The 16360-nt window shown below is 42.5% G+C and overlaps 1 protein-coding gene across 5 annotated transcripts; it reads right to left on the bottom strand.

Moving 5' to 3' along the window:
• Positions 1-3242: 3242 nt before the first annotated feature.
• Positions 3243-16211, bottom strand: LOC311435205 (uncharacterized protein). 5 transcript variants are annotated; one of them, XR_014691991.1, is made up of 4 exons: positions 15895-16211; positions 15259-15415; positions 5432-9568; positions 3243-4815 (listed from the first exon to the last, which is right to left on the bottom strand). XR_014691991.1 is itself a non-coding variant. In XM_084515964.1 (3 exons), the coding sequence occupies exons 1-3, from the start codon at positions 15948-15950 to the stop codon at positions 9443-9445; spliced, it is 339 nt and encodes a 112-aa protein (XP_084372090.1). In that variant the 5' UTR covers positions 15951-16211; the 3' UTR covers positions 3243-9442. The 5 variants fall into 5 exon arrangements, 1 of the variants encoding a protein (XP_084372090.1); XR_014691992.1 differs by having other exon boundaries at positions 3243-3953; XR_014691993.1 differs by having other exon boundaries at positions 3243-5549; positions 5767-9568.
• Positions 16212-16360: the final 149 nt, after the last annotated feature.

The raw sequence follows: 16360 nt of genomic DNA, 5'->3' as shown, positions 1-16360 counted from the left end.
CTTTTCAGAAGAGGTTAAAGTTGCTCAATGACTTCTAAAGTAATGGGCCAGTGCAGACATTAGCCTTTCATCCTTTGACCCAATATTTTTTTTGTTGGAAATACTCATTGTCTCTCTGCATTTTTCTCTCTAAGAAAAGATGCTATTTTTCCCCCTCAAAGAACATTAAAAGTGCCAATTAAAGCTTAGGGCGGTAAGACTTTGACAGGCTTTTTCCAGACATTAAGTCTCCCAGTCAACTGTAGTCTTGAGCCTTAAAAAATCGCATATTTTAATGGTGTATTTTTAGGATGAGAGTGTTCACGGCTCTTTAAGGTCCTTAATTAACAAATTCATTTATAACAAAGCTGACATACCCAGCCATTAAGACACACAGTTGTAATTTTCAAATGTTAGTCTCTGTCAAAATGAGGTGAGCCACGAAGTGAGTTGGTGGCGAGGTCAGTTCTGGAGGCCAGATAATGAACTATTGTTTGCACTGAGATTCCCACCTCATCAGCTGCTTCCAAAACTCAGCGACTTCCCTAGCCATCTGCGCTCCCTTCCTAATTAGCTGCAGCGGAGGAGACGCCTCCCAACAGGAGCCCGTCTTAGAGTGGGGAGATGAATTCCTCACTACAGATGGTGAATGGGAGGAAGTTTGAAGCGTATCTTCCCCATTAACTAACTATAAAAGCTGCCTAAATAGCGATCTGAAGGTCTCCCTTATCTGAAGACAGCAAGAGCTTATCAACCATTAGATAAGAAGAATTGACCACATGGCTTTGTGGTCATGGCAGCAGAGAAGCCAGAGTGCCAGCAAGTGCCGCCTCCTCCTCCGAGTGAACCGTGTGAGGAGACAGCGGGACCCGCACTGCTCCTACAGCCTGTGCCCTTCCTAGGAGGTTCTAGTGGCAAAGGACACCCAGAGCCAACTCGTAGGCACCGTGTGAACAGCAAATTGCATCCCTTAAAAGGAGAGAGAAAAAAGCTAGTGTTAAAATAGGCTACACCATACCTGGATGACAGCAGGTATCTCAAACCTGGGAATTTGTGATTTTTTGTCGCCTAATAAGGAAAGGCAATAATAAGTGAAGTGTGTAAAACAACTAAACTCCAATGCCCTGTTAAAAGAGGGGGAACCAATATGAAGATAAAACTGGCAGACTAGAAAAAAAAAAGAATAGATTTGCTCAGCAAACCCTTAATCTGTGTGGTTTCCTTATAGCAGGGCAAGGAACAAAGGGCTGCGTGTTTCCAGTTTTCATTTGAAAGATGGGGAAAATTTCTCCGTCTCCCAGAACATACGTGAGCAAATGTTGCTTAGCTCAGCGAGCATCATGCCTTCAGATATTTTTTTTTCTCCCAGGGCTTTCACTTGCAAGTTCTACAGTGTCTACGTGTGATCATTAGATTTTATTTTTCCAGTGTTCCACTTGAGATAGGAATGTAGTGTAATAACAGGTAACTGCTTGGTCTGGCAGGCACACTGCTTCATCCTTCTTGTATATGGGGATGCCATTTCTTCAGCCTGGTAATGCCAGCTACAGCTCTTCTCGTGGTAATTACGTGTTATTTAATCCTGCTTTTAATTTTTGTCATTTGGGTCATTTTTGATAGGTACCTTTAGTTCCTTTTCGAGTGGTAGCAGTATGCTTCGCAAAAATGAATTGCAAATTGCAGATGTTTCTTCTTCTTTCTCTGAAGGAAATCAGATACAAAATACAAACTGTCAGAAGATCTTGTTGACAGACAAATAAAAAAGGTAACCCCAGGAACTGGAACTCCACCATCAGAACTGTGTCTGAGTCTCACGCTCAGATTCGTTATTACAGTAAAATGTAGCTCTTGCGGGAAGTCAACGATGCAAAGAGAGAGAAAAAAAAGAGATGCCCCAGGCCTGGAGGTGCTCAAGGCCAGGCTGGATGGGGCTTGGAGCAGCCTGGGCTGGTGGGAGGTGTCCCAGCCCATGGCAGGGGGATGTGACTGGGTGATCCTTATCCCATCCCCTTGCTCAGAAGGACCTCTGGTGTGCGAGCACCTGGCAGGGAGAGGCTGGCCGACACGCTGAACAGGTGCAGGAGGGCAGGGAAACACGCGCTTGGACAGCTGGAGAGCAGATGGCCCTTCCTCTGAAACTATTTCCCATCTGCAGCCAAGTGTGGGTAATACCAGGCATGTCACTGAGGCCTGCTGTGCTCCGCAGGCTACGTGGGGAGAGAGCGGGGTAACGCTGAGCTGGATCTGAGCAGCGACTGGGGGGCTTCACGGGAAGCCAGAAAACACAGCACTACAAGGACGCAAGGGAAGCAGAGTTATTTCACCATATTTTTGATAAATAAGGGGGGAGAATGAGGTGACTGGAGCATTACAGTAGCAAGCTGTGTCCCCATACCTGAGATAACCCTTTCTGTGAGTGTTTATTACGAAGCAGTGACAATACTGACTTACCTGTGCATTGACATGCCTCGTGTTGTCTCTCTTCTGGCCCGTGTCCTCATATACTTTGGGGTGGCAGAGAAAAAAAAAATAAATTTGGTAGCTACCACCACGAGCAGCTTCGTTGTGATGGGGCAGACGGGCAGCAGAGCAGGTGGCGGGGGTGAGTCACGAAACAGGTGCCCAGTGGGCTTCACCAGTGGCAAGGTCACCCTCAAATCCAGCTGACCCCTCCTGGCCTTTTCCTTGTGGCAGTGAGTCCCGGGCTGGCAGGAACCCCCGCAGCTCAGGCGAGCAATAGCCCAGAGCTACTGACAGCCCTATGTGCCCTTCGTGTCTGGTTATCAGAACAAAATGGAAAACTTACTTGTTCTATACCACAATAAAAATTGCAATTCTTATCTCTTCTGTCTCTGCTTTGACACAGTCCCAGGGTTTTTGCTGTCACAACAGTGTATGTGCTTTTTTTCTCTCAGTTTATGGGAACGAATAAGGTTTGTGTCATTTCAGAGCATGTTGAAACTGATAGTTGCTGCTGGTGCTTGCTTTATTTTAGACCACACTGGCACTGGAAAACATGAAGTTAGTTTTTTTATCAGTGAGCAGAGGAATGAACAATTGCTTCTGGTCTGGAAGAAAATGAATGCGCAGATTTTCATCGTTTGCCGAATGCTGGGAGAGAAATGGTAAGGTACAGACGGAGCCTGCTCTGCAGGAAATTCTCATGTAACATAATCTGGGCTTTGTAGCCCACAGAAGCCTTTCCAGCTGCTCTTCTGTACTCCAACAGCCAGATCTGTTCAGAGAGTTTCAGAAGTGGTCTGCACAACAAATTTCTTCTAAGCCCGTGTTGATGATTCTTTTTTTTTTTTTTTTTTTTAATTTAGGCTATCTCCGAGTTGCCTTATCAGAGCCAGTCCCAGCACGAATAAGCTGCTTTGCTAGCCTCAAGGACAGGAGGCCCAGACTTACCAGGAGATTTACCATCAGTCCTGAGAAGGACTCGGTGTACTGGAGACTGGTCACTGAAGCCTCGGTAATTTGTTAACGTTGCTGGGTATGTGGGAGTTATTTTTACTTATCCCATGAGTAGAACACGCTGCAGCGAAGCAGGGCTGGCACACACAAGTTCTGTGGGAAGCCACTCTTAATACAACTTAATTTCCTATGAGTAGTAAGGAATGTACAGCATGACCTAGTACATCGCTAAATGTCACAATTTCCTCTCGCATAACTCCTTTGCTGCATCCCAAACTCATCTTGTCTTCCTGTGGCCTCTCTCCCAGCACTGTTAGCTCTCTGCCCCCATTCCTTGGCTAGGCAAACCCCAGCAAACATCTGCAGAATGGGTGAGTCGCCGTGCTTCCCCGCTGTCCCGCGTAGATAAGCTACAGCCTCACGTCCCAGCGCTGTCCTCTGCAGGGGCAGCCGTGGTCTGTAGGCTGTCCTCTGAACTACCCGAGTGCTCTCAGCCACCCCATCGGCAGCAATTTGGACTCCGAGCACTTTCCGCTGAGTACAGGCATGCTGTTCTCCTGTGGCAAGACAAAATGTGTGTGTTGTTTCTCTCCATGGAAGGAAATTATTTCACTAACAGCCTCCTACACACAGCTGAAATTGAAAACCGTAACCATTTCTAGAATGTGAATATCCACATCCACTGCCATAGCCTAATGCAGAAGTGTTTGCAGCTTCCATCCCTGTGTGGGAGGCTGTCACTTCATGAAACCAGTTCACAATGCATCAAAATTCAATAGCTAAAACTTATAAGGAAATATTTTCTGTAGTAAAACTACAGCTAATGGTTTTTCTTTTGGAGCCTGGCTAGTTTATACATATTTTAGATCATTCTGAAAACTGAGAAAGTTACTGAAGTAGAAAGCAAAGGCTGATGTCTTGTCTCCAGTCCTGAGAAGCTGTTTACCAGATGCACATTGTTTCGCAGTCATGAAAGAGGAATCCTGATGGGACACACCAAATTGTAAGACACCATGGTAACACCTGCTGGAAGCACACCCCAAATCCAGCAAGGCCAGCAGCCTTCAGCTGACTGATGAAAGTATTGCCAGGCACTTTGGCAGAAGCCCCTCCTAACAGGCACTGTGGGATGATAGCGGGACATTTTCCTGATTCACCCCTCCATAGAGCTTACCGTGGTCTTGCAGTTTAGCTTTTAAGCACATTCAACTTTTCAGCACAATTCCCTTCAAGGCCCCATGTTCCTCAAACAGGCCCACACCTTGTACACAAAATCAATTGTCAAGAGACAGAACTGATATACAAAGGTATAAATTTGCTTAGGAAAAGATTTAAGGAACCATTTGATCAGCTCCCTTGAATTGTTTCCTACAGTTTATCTTGCAATGCTCTGATTAGTTGTGAGGCCTTGAGTGTTTCCTAAATAAAAAAAAGTCAATAAAAAGATAAACTTCATTAAAGAAAGTAATATAGAGAATACATTTGAGATACTACAGACCTGATCAACTGTAATGTTTCTACTGACTTTAACAGATGTGAGACTGAATTCAATGTGAACAAAGATATTTTTTCCTCTGCAAATATTCAACTGAAGCTAAAAGAAGACTTTGGCATTTTTCATTTGTAACAGTAATGTCATTATTCTTCTAGAGCATAATTTGAAATGCTGTCAGATGCAGTTACATTTCTCAGTGGAGAAGCGCCTGGTTATTATCAGCTACATCTGGGTAAACCTTCTGCTTAGTTTTGCTTTCAAAATTTACACTCATAGGTGAACATGTACTTTTGTATGTTCATAAGGGGCTCAGTCCTATTCAGGCTATTTTCTAACTTGTCTTTCCACATGAAATTCTAATATAAACAGCATCTAATTTTCATGACCTATGTCCTGCCTTCCAATCACATGCACCAAAACAAGAGGCTGTTCTTGGTAGTTCACTGTATCCCCTGACATTAGAAAACAATTCCTGGCCAAATATAAGTCATACTTCTTACTCCTTTTATCCACTTCTTACTCATGTCTCACTTCTCTTACCCAGCTGAGGCTCGTGCAGCTCCTGTGCTTTGTGATGTTTGCTGTCCCACTTGTGGGCTGTATCGTTGTCCTGCAGCAGTCACAGAACCGGCACAAAATGCTCCTTTTTGCATCATCACTAAACAATGGGAAGAATGTGGAAAACACATGAGCCTAATGGCTGGTAATCAAAGTGTTCTCAGTTTATGCACAACAGAACTCAGAGCACTCCGTCATCCAAACTAAACTTCATGCCAGTGGTGGCTGAAAGGTGTTCAAGAACAAGAGGAGCAAGAGGGAGTGCAAGAAGAATGAAGAACGTCTGTGTAAATGAACAAACTCCTTTGGAAACGTACCTGTACACATACCACTTCTCCCAACAGATGCTTTCACTTTTGATGTTGATGTGTCTGGTGACAGGACGAGGGGGAACGGGCTAAAGTTGTGCCAGGGCAGGTTTAGGTTGGATGTTAGGAAGAACTTCTTTACCGAAAGGGTTGTGAGGCATTGGAATGGGCTGCCCAGGGAAGTGGTGGAGTCACCATCCCTGGAGGTCTTTAAAAGACGTTTAGATGTAGAGCTTAGGGATATGGTTTAGTGGAGGAGTTGTTAGTGTTAGGTCAGAGGTTGGACTCAGTGATCTTGAGGTCTCTTCCAACCTAGAAATTCTGTGATTCTGTGTGATTCCGTGTAAGGATCACAATTCAAACACAGTGTGTTCGAGTATTTTACATCTCCAAAGTTGACAACAGCTTCCACAACTGGAAACACGTGAACAGAACCTGCGATGGCGCTGCTCAGCCAGGTGGGGGTCACCCTGTTTGTGGAGGAGGCTGGGAAGGTCTGTTTCCGAGACTCCCCGACAGCCAATATGTGCAGGCTAATTCATACAGCACCAGGGCACACGTCTGGAAAAGCCAGGTAACTGGGCGGCACCAAAGGCCACATGGAGAGAGAAACTTGGGAGAAGGCCATCTCTGCATCTCTGCATCAGGTCCACTGAGGTAGAAACAGACACACATGGGGTCCTTTGTCAATTCTTACGTGTTCTCAGAACAAGTTTTTCTGCACATGACTTGAATAAAATCCATTCTCAAAAGGAGCAATCTCATCAGTGCTTTTGCAGCACCTTAGGCTCTTTTAGTCACTTTAGAGTAATTCTTTTCTTTAACACTCAATGTTTTTCTCAGTTTTTACCCTTCCTGTAGATTTATTTTTGTGTCAAGGCTTCATTAACATTAAATTCAGGTTATTTGAAGGAGGAAAAACTCAGTTGCTTCTTAATTTCCATTTACTACCGAGTTCTTCAATTCTGTAATAACAGCCGATATTTTTTTGTAGTGTTTATTCTAAAAACATTTTCATTCAAACAAATTGCATCTATGAAAGCTGTTTATCTTTGAAAATTTACAGGAAAAAAAGTGTTAGATTCCTCACAGCAATCATTCACTAATAATAAGGCTTCAAATTCTACCAACTGTGTAGATTTCATCGGATCTATTTTTAAACATTTTCCTTTGTGCACATCCTCCGCTGGCTCTGCAGTCTTCGTTCTGGTTTTCTGAGGGGCTAGAGCTTCTGAAACTTCATCAAATACTGCTGGCTACAAGCCAGCTTTTTCCTACAGGGTCCTGCAACCTCCTCCCAGATACTTACCTTGGAGGGTTAAGGACTTGTGCATGAGGTATTTTCAGTCTCAGCCAGAAGTGGGATCAGAAGTCAAAAAACCTTATTTTACAATGCTGCTGCTCTGATGGGTAGATCTGGGAGCTGTGATTCCAGGAGGAGTCATACAATTCTGTGTTTGGGACAGCTTGGTGCCTAAAAGGGTCAACAAAGTAAGACAGCTGCTCTCAAGTGCAGAAAGCAAGTGCTTCTTTAAACCTCAAAATCCATGCCATCTTCTAAAAATACATACAAAGCAGGTAGGTATTTCAGGAAGAACACATGAGCACAAGGCAAAGACTTTCACCTTAATCCAAGCTCCAGGGGTGCGAGACGTAATATGTTCTTTGGCACTTTGCTCCTATAAATCAGAATTAACCTTTAAAAGGAGGCCAGTACTTTATCCTCATCTGACAGAAGGGGAAACTAAGCCAGGGGAGGTGGAGTAACTTGGCCAGAACCAGACCTGGGTCTGCCTGTATTGGATCAGACCCATTTCATCCAGGCAAAAATGCTATCTCTGACTACAGCTGCTAGACTCGTCAAAGAAAAGTACAAGAAAACCCACATGACGTGTGCTGAGGAGTCTGCCTGGTTACGGTATCGTGCGGGGCAGGAGTGCAATTGATGTAACTGGTACCAGTAAGTTATGCCTTCAGTCCAAAAGAAGAAGCAACAGGAAATTATTTTTTTCTTCCCTTTTATATGATACAAATAGGTAATAGAAGTGTGTGCTACAGAAAAAAAAAAAAAAGATAAAAGGCTCGGTTATTGTAGTTTTAAATTACACCATCAATGTCACGTAAACCACCCTGAAATCAGAGAGCCACTTACAGAGCTTCGTTAATGTGTTGTATCTCTGAAAGCGGCAGCTCAAAGGACATGAAACCTAGTCTTTATTGAACTGCAAAGTGAGAAAATAGCAGAGAATATAGGGAACTTGTATAACACAGGCATGGGTAAATCTCAATACTGCTGTGACACCCAGGGAAATTTGCTCCTTTATGTGAGGCCCAGCCAGTGAAACTCATCTGAAAGCAGAGGAAGCTGTGGATTGCTTGCAATGTTTGCACTTACGGGTGGCTTCAGAACCGTCAGGGAGACAGAAGAACCCACTGCTGATCTGAGGGATTTCACGGAAAACAATCCCAAACTAGAAATGAAACTAAATATTAACATCTGAGTCCGATCAAACTAAAAAACACCCTCTTCCATGTCCAACAGCACACTTCCGCCAGTACAATGTCGTCCAGTTTTATTTTGCATTTTTCCATCGATTAAAAGCCACACCATCATCATCAGTCCCCACTGACTGGGCTGAAGGGCTTCAGAGGCACATCTCTGCACTCCACTTTGGATTCCTACTGAGTAGCGTGTCAAAAGGATGCAAAGAAGCCACGTCCTTATTTGCATACCCGAATGATTATCTGAATTTAAGACCCGTTGGAATTAGGTAAGCACGAAGATTTGTTAAAATATACATTTTTTACTTAATTAACATGAAACGCTCACAGAGTTTAAGTGAACTATCGTTAATTCACATTTCAAAACGTCAGAACTATTAAAAGCCTACAGCTAGGGCTTATCCTATCTACTTCACAACAAAAAGTCCTCTGACATTAAACAGCTGTCATGGACATGAATGCTCTAAGCTTGTATATTAAAGGCAATTCCCAAGAGACTGCCTGGTGCTGAGAACGCACAGGGATGCCGGCTGACCTTGGGTGTGTCATTTAAACTGCAGATTCAGAGATGATTTCACATCATCAGGGCTGTAAGGACAACATTGCTCATTACAAACCATCCTTTAAAGAACAAATGATTGTGTCCTGCCTAGCACTAGACTATTATTAAACGCGCTGCGTAAGCAAAACAACATTTCAATAGAGCTCCCAGTCCAAATTGTGCTGACACACGAAGTATCCAAGTGTTACGCTGGACACCTTATTTCAACAAGGTGCATGTTCCAAGTTGTTCCTGCAGCTGATCCAGTTAAGAAAGGCCCCCACAGCATGCATGAACACAAGCAGGGTCTAGCAATGTCATAAAGCCATTAGCGTGAAGCAGCAGTTGTTAGAGCATCACTTACAGTTTTTTCTGCCTTTCCCACAGTAGGAAAGGTCCACACCACTCCGAACAACATGCCCTGAACTGCACTTTCGAGGAACAGAAGCAGTCAGTTCTACTGCTCCATGCACTTACTTCTGTCTTCACAGCAGCAGCTACTGACATTTTTTTAAAAACTCGGTGTTTGTTAAGTAATGATCCCCCTTAGCAGGTGTAACATCACATAGGATATATACTTACATCAACTTTTTACAGTCTAGAATCTCTCAGCTTTCTTTTTTATTCACTATTCCATCCGATTCAGTAACACGCTTCCTTCTTTGCAGGAGAGCTCCACTGAATACCTGCAGCGCATTCTGGAAGCCTGCATGGGAGTAGAGGCTGAAAATAGACCATCCTTCTGCGCTTCCGAGGCTCTAGAAGCATCTGGCAGACAGTGACATTACAGAACACAACATGAAGATTCAGAAACAAGGAACAAGTTATGGAAAGCAGATCTTAATCTTGCAGCCAAACAAATGGACCTTGTGTAGCACACTTTTAGAAATGACACATGGGTCTTGTCTGGCAACCTTTAACGGTCTTTCTTGTTACTACGAACTGTCTTAAATCTGCCCCGTGATTTTTGTATGATCTTTTTTCTTTTCTTCCCTGTAATTTCTGCACCCATTACCGAGCTGGACCTTTTGTTCTGTAACCTTTTCTGCTCAATTCCTAAGTTAAAAGATCATTTCACATTCAGTGAAGTCAATGCAGGGATTTCAGTGCATGTCTCAGAACTGTACACTTTTCTTCAAGAAAAAGAAATATGCTTTCCAGATAAGATGTCCGAATGAAATAAACACAGAAACAATGTCCTCTGGGGAGTAAGAAAACACTCCAGGGCTGATTATACCTGCCAGAACATTGAATGTGGACCCATCGGATTGATTAAGTCTGTCATAACAGCAAATCATTAAGCTGTAAAGGAGAAAATTCAATTCTTTCTTTCAATTCTTTCTAGAGATAGAAGTCTATTTTTAAAAAATCCAAGCAATATTGATTTTAGCCAATCCTTGTTGCTTTACTGTACTAACACCTCGAGCAGGACTTTGTCATCAAAGATGCTGTAGTAACAAAAGTACAGACATTGCAACATTATTTTTTTCTTTTTTGTTATATGACATACCTAGTTGGACACGTGTCAGCTCCTAGAGCTGCAAATTGTTGGCATCAGAGCTCCCATTCTCCTGACGTTACACCTTCTGTGCAGTGTAGCTGGGCTTTACATTGTACACAAGATAAGGGAAGCAACCCAGGAACCATCGCAGACTTCTTCGTGCTTGGAGAGGCAGTCACCCAGCTGCCAGACACAGACACAGCATGGTGAACACAGCCAAGCCTGTTTCTCAAGCGATCAGTCACAGAGGGCTGAAGGAAGAGACTTTTTCATTTCTTAAGTATCCACCGAGTGAAAAAAAAAACATGTTTTCCTGCAGATAGGAGCTCAGCTTGCGAGTGCTAAGGACATTCTTTTATTGATAAAAGGCTCACTGCTCACTAAAAATAACCAGCTTTTGAAGTAGAAATGATACTTCTCCGGCATCTCTGGACTTCAGAGAAATCCAGAAACCAGTGTGATTTGCATAGCCAAGGCTATGACCCAGCCACTTCAGCCTCCCCCAGTAAGAAATTATCTTGAAGGAGACAGCAAAGTGAAAGTACTTTAAATGTTTCTCCTTAACATTTTCACTTCTTTAAGGATGATTATACTCTAACACTAAGACAAAACAGGTGGCATTGGCAAGGAGCACTGCAAATGTTCAAGCAGGCAAGATCTAGCATGCAGTTATTAATTGTTCCTCGTTGAAAAGATTAACACAGGTTTATTTACACTAATACTTAAGCAGCGCTACAGAAAATCGTAGGAAAAACATGCTGTTACAGAGGCAGACCTGTGTACAGACAGATTCTTTTGATAGCAACAGGCTGAAACTCGTGGTTCATCGGCTGGTTTTCAACCTGCGCTCTCCACAAGTTCGTGATTTCAGAGGGCTGAAGAAGCGTGCTACATGACTCACAGCTTCTACTGTTAAGGAGCTAAAACTGGGATTTGTTCCATGTGAAGCCAAAATGAAAACCTTTCCTAGCTGTAGGGTCTATCCTGTCGTTTACTGAGTCAACAAAATGTTTTTAAGCTCTAAGACTACCTATTGCATGTGGAGGTGTAAATACAATGGAGCTCAGCTGTCTCACTATGTTTTCTTTTTATATTTCTCCCTAATCTTTCAAATGTATGGTTTTGCAACCAATTTTACATCTGATTGTTGCTCTTCTTCTTGGCTAGGTATCAAGGACTGCTGATACCTAAGGCTGGTATTCTTATCCTAAAAGCCCGAGTGCGCCAAATGCATGACTCACAAAGTCTCATCTAATAGTCTCTCTTTTTGAGCTTCCCTTCAGAAATCCCAGTCTTAGAATGGAAATGAAAAGGCTCAGGCTGAAACATACACATAGCTTTCAACAGCTGAAAATACACAGGGAGCTGGGGAAGTGCAAAGCATTTCGTTTTTAAGATCTCTTCTTGCTTTGGAAACGTGTGGAGCTTCCATTCCCTTACGTTGCACACCCACACTATTCCGCACGACATTCCACGCAAGCATACAGCGGCCAAATATATGCAGTGGTTTAAATTATAATTGCATACATGCTTATTAGCTGTACAGTAATGATTTTTTTTTTCTGAGCTTACACAATTTATGACTGACAGCAAAGCTCATTAAAATGCACTTAGTCATTTGCATCCGTCTATTTAATTCATAGTTTCCTGCCAGGTACTCATTTGTATTTACAATTGCAATGCAGGTTTACTAATAACTCTCAAGAACACAAGATTGTTTGTGGGGTGTCACCATGTGCTGGCATGCCACTAAGCGATGCCACGTAGTAAGAGACGGAGCTCCATTTCTAGTTTTAATGATTTCTCTCTTAATTTTTGGAAATCTTTAGATTTCAGTGTGTTTCAAGCAGTCAGCACCTACAGAGATCAGACTGCATTAGCTGTGATACCATCATGTCCCTAACTGCATTCAGTACCTGCTGCTTGTTCGCTGTTCGTAGATGTAAATGAAGAACCAAGAAACTGGAAGGAGAATTTATTACCTCTAATATCTCATCCCTCCAGTCGAGCTGCTGTACAGAAACAAGAAGTCACTGAAAATACTGCCTCCCCTATAAATCTGGCTTCTTTTATACCTTTTAACCACCTCGGGCATGACACCGTTACTGTTTGCTTCACCGGGCAGGCACTAAGTGCTGAAACTATGGGGCGAACAAGTAACTCCTGTGACTCCTGGGGCAGGTGTGCTATGGTTATATCAGACTTCCAATTGCAGTGATCATGCAGGGCTGCCAAACATTTAATACCCTGTTTGGGGAAGAAGTGAGATAAACTTGTTGCTCCACTACTATATTTGTACTGTATTCAGCTGTAGTTCAGACAGTCTTGTCCTAATAAATTCTGCATTGCATCATTGCATAAGGAATGTCTTTCCATATCAATACCTTCTGTACTGTTAAAATTTTGTGAAGCATAAATTAATGCAAGTAGTATGTTAAAATATACGTATAGTTTAACATTTTAATGTTAGCATTAAAAAGGTTTATCTAAGCAGAATTAAAATTGAGCTTTGAAAACTAAACTTTCTGATTTTCAAAGGCTTGGTTTTTATTATTATTATTATTATTATTATTATTATTATTATTATTATTATTATTATTATTAAATACTGCTTTTTAACACTTTGTTGAATTTGTTTATGGAATTATGTTTTTGTTTATAAGCAAAGAAGGAAAATAACAAAATCCCCTGGCATAGGTTTAGATGCCTTTGTGCAGCTGTTACTTCATTTTCCATGAAGTTACTAGTGCTTCCTTTCTTCTTTTTGTCTGAAGATATCAGAAGTAGAGCTGGGCAGGAATTTTGCTAAACAGCGCTGGAAAATTCTTAATTAAAAACAACACTTACAATCTGTTTCTTAAATGACCAACTTCTGTACACTCAGGTACAAGACAGCCACCCTCCCTGCCCTTTACAGCCAATGGGGAAACAAATGATGCAGCAAGTGGTTCGCCTCCTTCTAACGCCAGCTCTTCCAGATGGTAATTCACCTCACCCGAGTTAGACGCTTGTCTCAGAAGAAGACAAATCACCTTCTGGAGCATCTGTTTCTCTCTGCTGACTATAAAGGGTGGCCAGCTCACTGCTAAATAAAGATTTCCTTAAGCACCTCAAGTTTGTGAAAGAAATTCCACCTGAAGTGCTTTCTGAAACACAGTGGCTAATACTAACATTTTGGGTTTTGCCTTTCTCTGACAGCCACGGGCTGCAGCTACCACGTTATCTGAGTCTGTGGGCATCCCAGGCTCTGCAGCCTGAGGAGCCATCTTCAGAGCACTGAGTTTCAGGAACATTACTGAGATGTCCATTTCCCAGAAAGATACAGATCTTTATTTTCTTTATTTCTCTCTATTTTTTTTTTTTTTCCATAAGAGCATGAAAATCTCTGAAGGAGTGAGGTTTCTTATGAAGAGGAAATTCTCAAATTCAAAAGCTCTGTAATTGGAACCCATTTATTTCTGGACTTTGATATTTGCAGATGAGACACTAGGAAAACACAGCTATTTTAACACCTGGTTTCATTTCAGTTAATAACTTTGCACCTGATACATCCTCCTCCATTAAGTCAAATTTATGCTAATACTGCCCTGATTAGCAAATACTATTTAAAGTTGGTTTATATGGAGATTTCTGAATAAAGTAAGTATTTAGACTTGGTGAATTTCAGCCAGGAAGATTATATGCAGTGAACATCAGCTATCAGATTATAAAACAACGTGAGCTTCAGAAGTTGCCCGTAAGTACCCCTGCAGAACAGCGGGGTTGCCCACAGGAGGACAAGTAGCAACAGCTGGGAGAAGCTTTTTTTCATGCAAGGTCGGTGTGTGCATTTTTACTGAACACCACACAACCTCTAGCACCAATGATGGCAGAACTCCGATATTTGAGTTACTTCATGGAAAATTCACTTAGCCATGTGAAACTCGCTTGCTTTGGAAGATACAGCTCTTCAAACACCCGAGTATGTCCTTTAACAATTCCCAAGCCGGATTGTATAGGCTGTGCTCTGCAGGGCTTTATGAAAGGTGAAGCAAAGGGCACCAGGCTGACAGGCTCAGTGAGACAGCTGCCTGTCTTCTCCTTCTGAAGTAGCCCGAGGTGGTGCCATCTCTGGCCTCTGTGCACTACAATCACTGCCTGGCCATTTCACTGCAGACCATAGCTTTTTCTAAAATCCATACCATATCCTGAAATGCATCTTCCCTTTTATTTTCCTTCTGAAAAATGCTTCTGGCGGTAACTTCATATATACAATACTTTGCTGTTCTTTAGGGTCTAGGAAAAGCAGCAAAGGCACAGAGGGGATATCCTTTCATCTTCTTCACATTCATTTAAGCTCTTAGGGAAATACCTAATAATGCATTTACAGCATGCTGTTTTCAAAGCACTACCTATTAAAATATTAATAGCTTACTCATCTCAGTCCCCTAGGGAAGCAGGAAATTTTATGTTTCCACTACTTTATAGAAAGCATGGATAAGTATATTGAAGGAAAGGATAATTTTCAGAGCTGAACACATGAAGGACATCTTAATGCTTGACAGTTAGAAGAGGATATCCCATACCAATCCACTCAAGCATGCATGCAAAGTGGGCGTTAGTCCCACAAAATAAACAATTGGGACATCTGGGTTTAAGGCACTAAGGCCAAAGCACAGACTAAACAAATACACTTACTCTGCACTTCTGTAATTTTTTTCAAACACAGAAACTGGATCAATAGCCACTTTTCATGGCAAGTATCCCTGTATTCATTTTAGGATCAGAGAAGCTGATGCACATTAAGCTAAGCCGATTGCTGAACTTGACACCTTCTGGCAGCACAGCAGATGTTTTCAGAGCATATGTAACGTACAGGTCGAGTCTGTCACAAAATGTACAAGCAAGTACTATTTCCTTCTAAAATGGCAGTGCTGCTGCCACAGTCCTTTGATATAAGAACACAAGAAGAACTTACCAAGCATATAAAACGCAAGCTCGTTTCCTTTCCTCTCTGAGGGCATTTGTGCCCACAGTCCTCGCCTTTCTGAAAAGCGTTCTGTTCCCCAGAGCCCTGGGATGAAGGCGAGGAGCAGAGGCTTATCCTCTGCCCTTCTAGCTGGAGCTGTTTCTCTCTACAAAAGACACAAGAATTAAAGATACGTTGGGCTAGAAAAGGAGAACAATTGTATGCTCACAGGTAAAATACTCAGCTGGAACTGTTCACCCCTGTTTAATGTCATGTTGAAACAGCCGGGACTATTGCACCCCAATAACCAAGTCCCTTGCAAAGCATGGCTAACACCAAACTACATTGTTGTTAATTTTACAATCCTTCTGGTGCAGTACCTCTTTGGACTCAGGCACTGCAGCAAGGCAGCTGTAGGATGTGAACCCGTCTTTTGGACTCATACTTCAGTACCATGTCCACATCCTGCGGCCTCATGCCCAATACCGGGGCACTGTGAGTGTCTTTATTTATTTGAGGGAGATTTAAACACGGTCTCCCATGTGTTGGTCTATTCTCCCACGTGCCTGGTGACAGGACGAGGGGGAATGGGCTAACGTTGCACCAGGGGAAGTTTAGGTTGGATATTAGGAGAAACTTCTTTACCGAGAGGGTTGTGAGGCATTGCAACGGGCTGCCCAGGGAAGTGGTGGAGTCACCATCCCTGGAGGTCTTTAGAAGACGTTTAGATGTAGAGCTTAGGGAAATGGTTTAGTGGGGACTGTTAGTGTTAGGTCAGAGGTTGGACTCGGTGATCTTGGAGGTCTCTTCCAACCTCGGTGATTCTGTGATACCAACTTAACTGCTAAATTATTGTGATAAGCATTTTCTTAGTTCTATCATAACCTTCCAAATTTAGAGGATAATTAATTAACCATTGGAGTTGAGTATAAGAAAGATACAGAGTGTGATTCAGGAGTTTAACGTCTGAGGGAGAAGAGACCTGAATTCCCATATGCCTCACTTAAGTATTTTATAGGCTATGTATTTAGGCTCCAGCTCTTTCCAGAAGAGATGGTTTAGGAAGAAAAAAAAAAAAAAAAAGCTTGATAGGGGCTGACAAAGGGCCATT

This window comes from Aythya ferina (genome assembly GCF_964211825.1).
Source record: "Aythya ferina genome assembly, chromosome: 3".
NCBI lineage: Eukaryota > Metazoa > Chordata > Aves > Anseriformes > Anatidae > Aythya > Aythya ferina.
This window is presented reverse-complemented; position numbering and strand designations above follow the sequence as displayed.